Source organism: Charadrius vociferus, unplaced genomic scaffold (genome assembly GCF_000708025.1).
Source record: "Charadrius vociferus isolate BGI_N301 unplaced genomic scaffold, ASM70802v2 scaffold174, whole genome shotgun sequence".
Taxonomy (NCBI): domain Eukaryota; kingdom Metazoa; phylum Chordata; class Aves; order Charadriiformes; family Charadriidae; genus Charadrius; species Charadrius vociferus.
Genome location: NW_009648441.1, coordinates 2,574,805 through 2,585,635, shown reverse-complemented (window position 1 = coordinate 2,585,635; position 10,831 = coordinate 2,574,805). Strand labels below are relative to the sequence as shown.

General features: G+C 41.0%; 1 protein-coding gene across 1 annotated transcript in view; it reads left to right on the top strand.

The window, feature by feature from the left end:
- Nucleotides 1-10,831, top strand: part of FHOD3 (formin homology 2 domain containing 3) — a 363,610-nt gene that overhangs the window by 290,244 nt on the left and 62,535 nt on the right. The window contains exons 14-15 of the mRNA XM_009885444.1: nucleotides 1,873-2,087; nucleotides 8,980-9,279. Of these exons, the coding sequence (XP_009883746.1) occupies nucleotides 1,873-2,087; nucleotides 8,980-9,279 (515 nt within the window). The remainder of the gene's footprint in view (nucleotides 1-1,872; nucleotides 2,088-8,979; nucleotides 9,280-10,831) is intronic.

Sequence of the window (10,831 nt, the reverse complement as noted above, 5' to 3'; positions counted from 1 at the left end):
TGAGAAGAAATATCTTGATGATAGTCCTCTGCTTTGCTGGTTGGCTGTGCAGCGCACAGCTACAGAAGCTAAAATGTTAAAGCAGCTGAAAAAGAGCTGAGGACAATAAAACATTGTAGCTCCCCCCCCCCCCCATTATAGAAGGATCCATCCAGATCTTTGTTGTAGTCTGTTGGCAAACTGCAAAACCCCTCCTCGGCAGCAGCCAGCTGGGCTGTACCTGTTTGAGCTCCGTGGTCAATCTGAATGGCTCTTTATGCGTCCGAAGTCCCATCTGCTCTGCTTGCGAGGAGGCGGAAGGCGCAATACGTTAAGTGACCAAAGTTAAAAGAAAGACTGGCTTCATGAACTGTAACAAAACATTATGCTAATGCCAGCGAAAGGCTTTCTCCTCTATTGAGAAGGCAAAAATCATTCTCGAGAATTGGCTTCATGTTAGAACTGTAAACAGTTCCTATTTTATAACCATACAAGTATGTGGCTTGTTATATTTTCATCCAGAGTCTGTAGGGGTTCTTTTTCTTGCAGGATTTGTTCAAAGCCTGTGCATACCTCTGGAGGAATAAAAGAAAATGAGTTTGTTCTTCATTATTGCTGTTTGCAATAAAGCAAATTGCCTCTGAAAACACAAGGACTGCTCTTCAAAGACACGTTTCTGTGCTCTATATGGATGTTTGCAAATGTGCATGCGTGTGTACCATATGTACTAAGCATGTTTGTTACCACATATGGCTGACTTCTTTACCCTGCCTGCTTCTAATGCACCCTCGTACACTAATTCGGGCTGTCAGTGAGGCAGAAGCGGGGAGGAGAGGTGTTCCCCCTTACAAAGTGTTTACAACAGTGAGTTATAGGAGGATGACCACAGTGTTTCGGGGACATGAGCAGTAGTCTTGATTAACCTGTTTAACAGTTCACTTGTGGGTAAGAAAAACAGTCTAAAGCCCGATCCAGCTGTATTCATGAATTTATTCCTTTGCAAATAATGGTGGATAAAATTAGCAGACATCTGGAAGAGGCACATATTTCAAAGTTATTTTGGTCGAAATGTATAAAGCACACTATGAAGAATATGATTGGTAGCTGGTCTTAATAAACAGTTAGTGAGTTCTGCCTGCCTAAAATGCAAAACAGATGTATCTTTGTTCTTTTAAAGTGACTTTGATGAATAAACTACATGTGACGTCAGGTCCAAGCTATTGGATGTCTGAGTCCGGCAGAGAAATTTTTTAGAATAAAAAAAAGAAAACTTTCCATTGTAGAGTCTGGAGAGAACAAAGTGAATTCCAGTGCATTGCTCTCAGAGCAAATAGAAGCAGGTTCAGAGACTTTAGGTAGTCAGTCCAAACATTTATTATTGGTATTATTTTCAGGGAGATCTGTTTTTGTCTGCTGCACTGAACCATTTTCCTCTCCTTGCAGCAAGTCTCAGACTTTGGCTATTTGCATCAGTATTAAGGGGCTCTGGCTTTGGAGGTTGTTTTTTTTTTTCCTCTTGGTTTTTTTCCCCTCCCGTTTTAGTTTTGGTAGAGGGAGGGCTGGGAGGAGGAGGATGTGAAGGAGGAGGGTGAAAAGGAGGACAGACAAATGCTTCCAAAAGGAGAAAGACTATGCAGACACAATGCTATATCTAAGGACTCTTTAACTCTGCTGGGTTTTGCTTTTGTTTTGTCATGAGCAATTTAATGTTTTTCAGGGCAATAATCTTTGCTTTAGTGTGCGTTTTTTGGCAGATTGACCAAGCAGGCAGTTTAGTGCTGTACCACTTGTGTCAGGAAGTCAGCTCATTCTCTGCAGGTGTTTCATCCATAAACAAGCATCAGCCACAGACTTCTTTTTCTTTACGGAAACCCTCTGGAATTTAACTTTCAGATACAAATACTTGGAGAGGTTGGCAGCGGAGGAGTATGAGAAGGAGCTGAAGAGTCGGAGTGTAAGCCGAGGCAGAAGTGAGCTGTCCTTGAACCTGAGATCTCCTTCAGCCCCATCCTCGCCTGTACCCAAGTGCGTCAGCCCGGCATCCATAGAGTCCCAGGAAGAGCTGAAGACCCCTTCCACTCCTTGTGGGACCCCTCAGCCCTCAGAAGGTAAGTGGAGGGCATGGGAAAGAGCAGTGATTTTATCACAGTTTCTCTCAGGCTGGCAGTGATTTTTGATGCATGAGTGCAGTATAATCTCTGAGGTGCCAAAGTAAAGGGTCTTATTGTATTGTTTCATCATGTCTTCCTGAATTTCCTCTTTTTTTTTCCCCATAGATTTGGATGTCTTCTAGTCTATTCAAGCAAAGAATACACCGCTAATTGTTGCTATGATTTATATTATCATTGTCTGATGCTATTAGAAAGGAATAACTGGAAAATACAGCATACAGAGGGTCTTAATTTTAGCATCATGTTCCTTGTATATTAGAAGTTACTGAATACTAAACCAACAATATTCCTGCCAACAGATTTTGCTTATGTGGATTCTCTGAAAGAAATGCAACAGATGAATGCCAAGATTATAATAACCTTCCAACAGAGCACAGGCTGAATGGGACAAACAGAAAAGGTCTTGAATTGAAGGCAGGGAGGGTGCACTGGTTATTTTTAACACCAATAAAAACTCTTAAAACTGTAGCACAAGTAGTAAAGGACTTAGAAGAGACCACAGACAATTAGTAAAAAGGAAAGTATAATTAGTATTTGCACGGTTGGTTTGCTGTCATATAATTTATTGGTGTACAGAGCAATATTTTTTGTGTTTGCACGTCATTCTGCCACTTGCATCATATACCCCTCCCTCAGTCCTCAAAAAAACACCCACCATACAGATTCATATTTGCGCCACATGATGTTGCATTAACATTGGGAGCTAGAATGCATGTTGAGGGTGAATTATCGCCATCATTCATTTTTATTTTATTTGATTTCCTGCTACATGCTATTGGTGATTAATGCATTTGTAACTTGCACTGCTTGGTTTTATTGAGTGTTATGGCTGGTAGCATGCTATAAAGCAAGGCAATTTCAGAAAAAAGTTACAAATATTGGATGTTCAATATGTTTATCCTCACCATAGTAAGTAGGTGAAGTTTATTTAATTTAGAGTTGTATATTTTCCCAATAATATTCCCAGTTTTCTTGTCTGGCGCCTTAAAAGACTTAGTGGAACCATTTGTACTTAAAAAAACATGGATATTTTCCTGTAGCACTGATATTCAGAAACATCCAGATGCCCCCCCCCCCTTTTTTTTTTTGAGTGCTATATTGCTTTTAGAGCAAATAAGCTGGATTTTTCCACCATTAGGATTGCAGAGCTGGGTAGGGAGCAAGTATCTCTTTTATGGTGATTATTTAAACATATTTCTCCTGAAAGCGTTCAAAAAAAAAAAAATTGCGGCATGAAATGGAGCAGCCCAATCCATTTGGAGAATGCATTGAAAGCAGGTGTACAGGGCAACTTCAGGCAGCCACAATATGGCAAAGCTATCAACATGTGGGTAGGCAGGTCATCTCTGCTAAAACTCATGGCAATATCGGTAGGCATCAGAGGGCAGCACCTGGAAGTCTGGCAAGGAGAGGAACATATGAATGGGGCAGGGTAAGCATCCAGCCAAAGGCAGCTGCAGGCAGATGGCCAGGACAGCACCAGAACAGGCGCCTGAAATCTGCATACCTCAGTGGGAGCTGTGCATGAGGAAGGACTGCTATTTCACCATTGGAAAGGTCATATGAAGTAACAGGCACATGGGCAGGCCAGGCTTTCTCATCTGGAGGTGGCCAGATTACTGGATGTCAGCCAACAGCTGGCAGGCTTGTTTATAGATTTTGTGCCATGGCCTCTGGATGATTATCTGAGTTTCTTACGTTCCGTAATGAATTAAAATCCCAGCTTTTACTGTCCTTTGGAAACGTTATGAGTCCTGCTTAACAGGTAGAGAAACTGAGGCATTAACTTGCTTAAGTCAGTTGTAGGAAAGCTGGAGTAGAGCCATGGACAGAACCCAGATTACTTGCACCCCAAGCAGTTGCTTTGAACACAGGGGTCACCATCTTCCCAAGGATAAGACTGCAGAAGGAAAATGCTTCCCCGGTTCTGTGCATAGGACCCTCCAAAGAATCTGCAAGAAATGGTGTTAACGGATGGGTGATATATGTCTGCAGAATTCAGAACTTGAAGTCAAATGTGAAGTGTGTTCCTCTACTGGCAAAACAATAATTGATTTTTGGAGTCAGATTTATGCCATTTGTGCTGAAGTGTCCTTTGGCCATCCGATATCTACTGGGCTTAAGAAAGAGATGGATTTTTTTCTGTGGAACTTTGTCCCACGCTGTGAAACGTCTCAGTATCTTTACCCAATATAAGAATCTGGACTTACTGAGCTGAAGTGTTTTCTCATATAAAACAATTGGTTCCACTAAAGTAATCAAGTCTTGTAAGACTCACTCTTGTAAAACTTGGGGTATGGCATTCAGAGGAAATGAAGGCAATCCCATAACTTCAAAATCGAACTTAATATTTTTTTTTCAGAGCAGCTACTTCCTCCTTTGTAATTTCATTGGAGAATTTTTTATGAAGTGCACATGTGCAGTAAAGGAGAGCAACAATAACCAAGACATCTCTGAAGTCAATCCACAAAGGAATTGGAGATGAACACTTCTCTGAGAGGAACAGCTTTTATAGCACTTGAGGAAGTAAGCAGGCCAACCCAAGTGCACATTGTGGACAGTAGAAAACCTTCTGAACATATTAGTAGCTAAGCAAGGTTCAAATACTGGCTTAAGTATGACTGGTGGAAGCATCTCGACAGACAGAGAAGCACCAGAGCATGAGGGTGCAGTGAGGCCATTGTAGCCCCGGCTGTAGATCCAAAGGAACCACAGCACAGAAAGTCAGAGGAGGAACTGGTGTGGGGGACAAAGAAAGATCATTCCTGACTTCATGAAGAAAGAGGAAGCAAACTCTATGCTTGTTTTTATCATCACAAGAAGTGGGAAGATTGGGGTCGGTTGGAGAAAGGGAGAGAGTCCTTGCTGAATTCACAGCAAGAGGAATCCTGTGCTGGAGGAATTGAAGGGAGATAACCACCAAGACTTTAAGTGGTGCCTGCATAATTGAACCAAGAGGGCTTGGGTGGGTATAACCATCTTCAGACTTACTGGATACATCCTCAAGAGACACTTAGTGTTTGTATCTCCCAGCTCCAAGTAGAGAGCAGAGAAAATAGATGAAGGTGTGGTTGCCTAATCTATTACCCTGGCATGGTATTAGATGTGGGCCTGGAGGGGTGGTTGTTCTCTCTCAGAGCTTATAGGACAGGGTGGGGATGGAGGTCTTATCAGCAGGTACTAAGGATTTGACATCTTGTGTCTGCTTCAGAGTTTGTTACTGCGTTCAGAGTGTCGAAAGACAAGTTGTTTCTCTCCATGTTCCTGTGTAGCATTATAAGTTCGTAGCCCTGTTTTTTCAGAAGGGACCAGATTGCTGTTGTCTCTAACCGCTCACTCAAAAGAGGGCTATCACCAGCATCCGATCAGATCAAGTTGCTAGGGCTTTATGTGGCCAAGTCTTGAAAATGTCAGAAGATGCAGATTACACCATCTCTCAAAATGACAAAATCTGTACACATTTATTGAGGGACCATGCTACTGTCTCTTATAGTGATGAGGTTACACAGGTTCTTTGGGAGATTTCATTCTTCCAAGAAGTCTTCGCATTTTTTTCCAGTAATACATTTTTAGAGATTTAGTTCTGGCAGAAAAAGAAGTGGACATATGACTCAAAAATTAGTCCTTAAAGCCACATTCAATTTTCCTCCTCCCGATTAATACAGTTGCAAGTAAAACTTCTGCTAATTTAAAGACTTCAATTCAGTCATTTGTTTTAATGGGGGAGAGGGAAAGCTAAGTCTTAAGAGAAATGTGAAAAATAGCAGATGCAAATGAAAAGAGATTACCTCTACTACTGAATCTGGCAATCCCAGCTTAGGTTTTAAGAACTGCATGTGTGTAAGAATTGGGTTGGTTGTTTTTTTTTTTTAAAAAAAAAAAGAGGTATGTTGCTTGTAATGGCATCACACTTCTTTACGTCTCAGGAATGCTTTCTTTGCTGTTGATGCTTTTTAATACGACCAAGTTTTGCTTCCCTGGGTCTTTGTGCTTCCCACCAGCAGAAGTCTGAAGACAGGGAATAGAGCCTGGTCTGTTGCTACCTGCAAGGTTGCCACTTAGAGTAGTGTTTTGACTGGTGTGAAAAGTGATTCAGTAGTTATGGGACTGAAAGCTCCAGCTTGTTTCAAATAGGCCACCACAAAGCGTCCACCGAGAATTCTAGTTTTTAACATCTTTAGAAGTTGTCATCAATATCAGCCCAATGGATCGCACAATGGAACTGCAAGTGATGGACGCACATCTAGCTTGCTGGCTTTGTTTCCTACTAGTGTTTGCTGACTGATCTGATTTTTGAACTGCTTTTTAAGGGAAGCATTACTGGACTTAGCTCACTACTTATAAGTTATTTAGGTTATGGGTGGATTGTTTGACATGATCCCAAAAAGAGAGACTGTCAAAATGAGTGTCAACATATCCCTGTTCTGTTCTAGAAGTGCTTAAATTTTCGATAGTCCTTGAACACAAAAGAGCAGTCTGTGTCAGTATGTTGCTCTTCATTTGTTGTTGTATATTAGATTCTACTAAGATGCTGCATCTTTCTGGTGTGTGTGGAATATTTCTGGTGTGAAGAGTACCCAGTATTCTTTTGAACATTCTCATTTTCTCAGCCATTTCTTATGTCTCCCCTGACTTTATCCTATTGAATCTTTAGTGTACCTTCATGACAACAAAGGTGCCATAAGCATTAGCAGTCCTGGCCATGCTTCAGTCAGCTGCTTTCTCCACCTGAGCTGTTGAGTTCACCTTTTTGGTTATTGCATGAAAGCTTTTGTTTTTTAGAGAGAAACATCTAAAATACATACAATATTATGGTCATTCAAGGATAAATTGATGACATTTGTTTATATGGACCATTCCAGCATGGGAAGATCAGTCTTCCATGCTACAGTACCGTGGTAGTTCCAGGATCTCCTGAAGGATTCCTAAGCTTGCATCTCAGTTATATTCAAATCTTGGCTTGACTTTAAAATGCTCTTGTACTATACCTACGCACTGACAGCTGTGCTCAGAAACACACTTCTGGGATTCAGAGTGTCTACCAACTTCTTCTTGCCAGCGCCTATAATTTTGATTTTCTTGTAGGCAGTGCCCAGAGTACAGTCATAGGTAAGATACATTTAGAGAGTCAAGGCATGTGTAGAGCTGCTCTAATGGGAGACTTTTAAATGCTGTCTATGTAGAAGAGGGAGAAAGGTAAGCTGCTAATTGGGAGTGGTTTAAAACATCTTAGAGGGCTTTGAGTGTGCATGGAGTATATATTAAACATATTTCATGTATGTTTCTTTTTTATATATGCATTATATATGCATGTCTAGTTATTTAACTGAGTACACATTTAAAATCAATTGTGAAAGTGTAGAAGCTCAGCTCCAATGAAATCAGTGGCAAAAAATAATTTGCAGTGTTTTACGCTTAGATTATATGAAATTAAGTAGAATAGTGTGGTACTGAAGACGCATTAGTGGAAGCTAATGTAAAAGTATGTGTGTTATTGTAAAGATAGGTACAGGCATTGATAGAAGTCATTATTCTTTGTATGGGTGTCTCAGAAAATAGGATAGGCACACAACATGAAACAGTCTTAGGAAGGCATTGTGACCTTCATTATTTTGGCTTATGCTTTCTCAGCATAAATCTATTTACTGGCTCCGTAGAGGACTGAAACCTTTAGATTGCATTGCAGTGTGATACTTTTTTCCTTCAAAGATTCATGTAGCTCTGGAAGACAGTCTTATTGCATATCATGCAATCCAATGACCATGACAAGTCCAGAAGGCAATATTGTAATGAAAAGTAGTTAACAGAGGGAAAAACTGAAGATGACTTGGACATTGTAGTTCAGCCACCCTAGAAGTTTTAATACAGAGGGAATCTGGGGAATATGTAGAACTAACATGCATGCCCATTTTCATCATTCTTGCATGGCCATTTCAGTTTTCAGAAAATTATGAGCTGCTTGATGTGAATATGTGTGGATGGTCTTCGGTTTCTTTGCAGCACGCAGAGAGTATTTGCATGTGAAAATCTGCTGTTATACATAAAAACCCTAAAGGTGAACGAATGAATTTCACTGCCAGTGATAAAGCAGGGAAGAAGAAACCAAGTATACTATGAACAGTGTTTGCTGTGTGCCAACTGATAAAAAAGCTTATCATACACCGTATGCCAACCAATTGGAAACTAAGTTTGTGCCATATGCCAAGCAGTTGGAAACTTTGTTCAGTTTTGATGTGGCTATTCTGAAGTAAGTGTGCATGAAAAAACATATGTTTTTCGTCAGCCAAATGTGTGACGGTGCCATTTCCAGACTGTGCCATTCAGCTGTGTTAATAAAACTAATATTTTTATTTTTTCGTTGAAGTGCTCGTCATCAGGTGAAAAAAAGAATGCTTCCAGAACCCAGAGAAAATTCAACCAAAAGCCACAATCTTCCTCCTTTTTGTTTTTCTTTTTTTAAAGATCTCTTCCTTCCTGGCTCTGTCTAGGCCCTGAGTTGTCTATGTCATGCTCAGGTGGGATGCCCATTTTCTGCTGGTTCAAATCCTTATGCGAGTCCAACACTCCAGCTGTGGAAGTATGTATAAAAACAGCGGGCTGGCTCCAGACAGCAAGCGAGGGGCTTTGCCAGGCTTCTCACATGCAGTGCTGCTGTCGCACAACATTCATCAGTCTGTTGCTCCTAATGTTCAGCATGCCATGGACTTGCTTTTTATTTTCTTTCCATAAGACGCTTGTACAACTTTCACATTGCTCTCATTTCGAGGGGTGAGCCTGAGATGACTCCGATGTTAAGTGAATCTTTTTCTCCCATTGTTCTCTCCACCAGTGAGTGCCAGTGAACCTGAACCAGAGACAGAGACAGAACCAGAACCAGAGCAGGAGGCTGAGGCCGAGCAGGGAACGGAGACACCCAAGGAAATAGAGGCTACAGAGGTGGGACCAGAGAGTGAGGTGGAGCAAGGACCAGAGAGAGAGCCAGAAGAAAGTGCAATACTCAGTGAAAAAGAGAGGCAGAATGAGGAAGTGAATGAAAAAGACAACTGCTCTGCATCCAGCATATCCTCAGCAAGCAGCACTTTAGAGAGGGAAGAGAGAGAGGACAAGTTAACCAGTGACAATGAAACTGGTAAAGTGAAGCTTTTTCAACAATGAAGGGTTTCTGGTGGAAAAAAAAAGATGTTAAATTAACAGCTCTGTTTTTGTGTTAATTAGCTAACAAACCCTTTGCGCCTATCTAAGACTTTCTTCACCATGGCCAAGTCTGATCTACTCTCTGCTTGGAAATCCATAGACTTTGATGGGGTTTCTGTGTTTGAGGGACAGTAAGGCCTTGACAAAATGAGGATTCCTTTGATGTGAGACCATTTTCTTCCCCAAAGATTAAAATATTAACTGTTGAACCACTATGTTGCAGTGACTTGCATCTCCAGCTCCCAGAGACTTTGTTTGGGTTTTCTACATGTAAAACAGTGAGACAAGGGGTCAACATGATTTGTCATGAGATTCCAGATACCTTTTCTCATCCTTTTAGTGGAAGAGCGATGAGGCTGGGATGTTTGTTCCTTCCCTCAGGTTCTTCTGTCTTGGTTAGGCTTCCGAAAGCAGAGAGATAAACATAGGAGCTGCTGAAGACAGGTCTGGGCTGTGGCCATCTTTAGCTTGTGTGGAAGACGCACATGAAATAGACCTTGTCTGGAAAAGACCAGTTCTGGAGTGACCAGTGGTTCTGGTCAGATATGCCACCAGGCACCTGTAAAGGCCCAGCCTGGAAAACACCTTAAGAAACATTTTTCTGCTTGGAGAGATAATGACAACCAGAGCTTGTCATGCAGCCCAGGCAGAGAGGGAGTAAAAAGGCATATTTTGACCTTTGTTGATTAATTACTCTTTTCCCTTTTTTTATAGGGAGGTAAAGGAATGTAATGTAATTAGGGCATTTGGTTCTCAAGTTTTCTTAGGGCTGAACAGTGGAGTGCATTGTCCAAAGTTTTCTAAATTGTAGATAAGAAAACAAGAACTGTGTCACAGTGTGAAATAGTCTTGCTCTTTCCTGAAAGAAGAGGGATAACTGAATCACAAGGATTGCCTCACAGAGATAAACTTTCAGATTGTAGAATTCATGTTTAAAACCTATTACTTTTTTTTTTTCTGGGAAGCATTAAGTTAATTTTATTCTAAATTTCAGAGCTACCTTCTTTTCAACCAGCACAACGATTGAGTTACTTAGAATGCTATTAAAAATGTAGAGATATATATATATGTAGGAAAGGGAGGGGAGGTACGACAGATGAAGGATGTCGTTACACTGTGCCATAGTCCAAGATAGTCTAAGAGCAAGTAAGGGAGAACAGGTTACAGGTTTTTTTCGCCTCATCTTATCTGTTACCACTCTAATTAAGTGCTTATGTACTTTTTTTTAAAAGCTAAGAAATGTACCCTGTTATTGAAAAATCAATATCTTAAAATTGACCGATGTTACCAGTAGACCAAAGATTTATTAGGTCGTGCTATGTAGGAGGTCTCAAGTAGTGAGTTGTTTGCTCTCTAGTAGGTGAGGAGGTTTGGAAAGTGAACGATAGCGCTTTCTCCAGCAGTTCTCACATTCCCAGCAAGGAGTTTGCCATTTATGAGGCGGCCCGTTGGTTCTGCCCAGATGCATTCAGTACAAAGGCATAAAG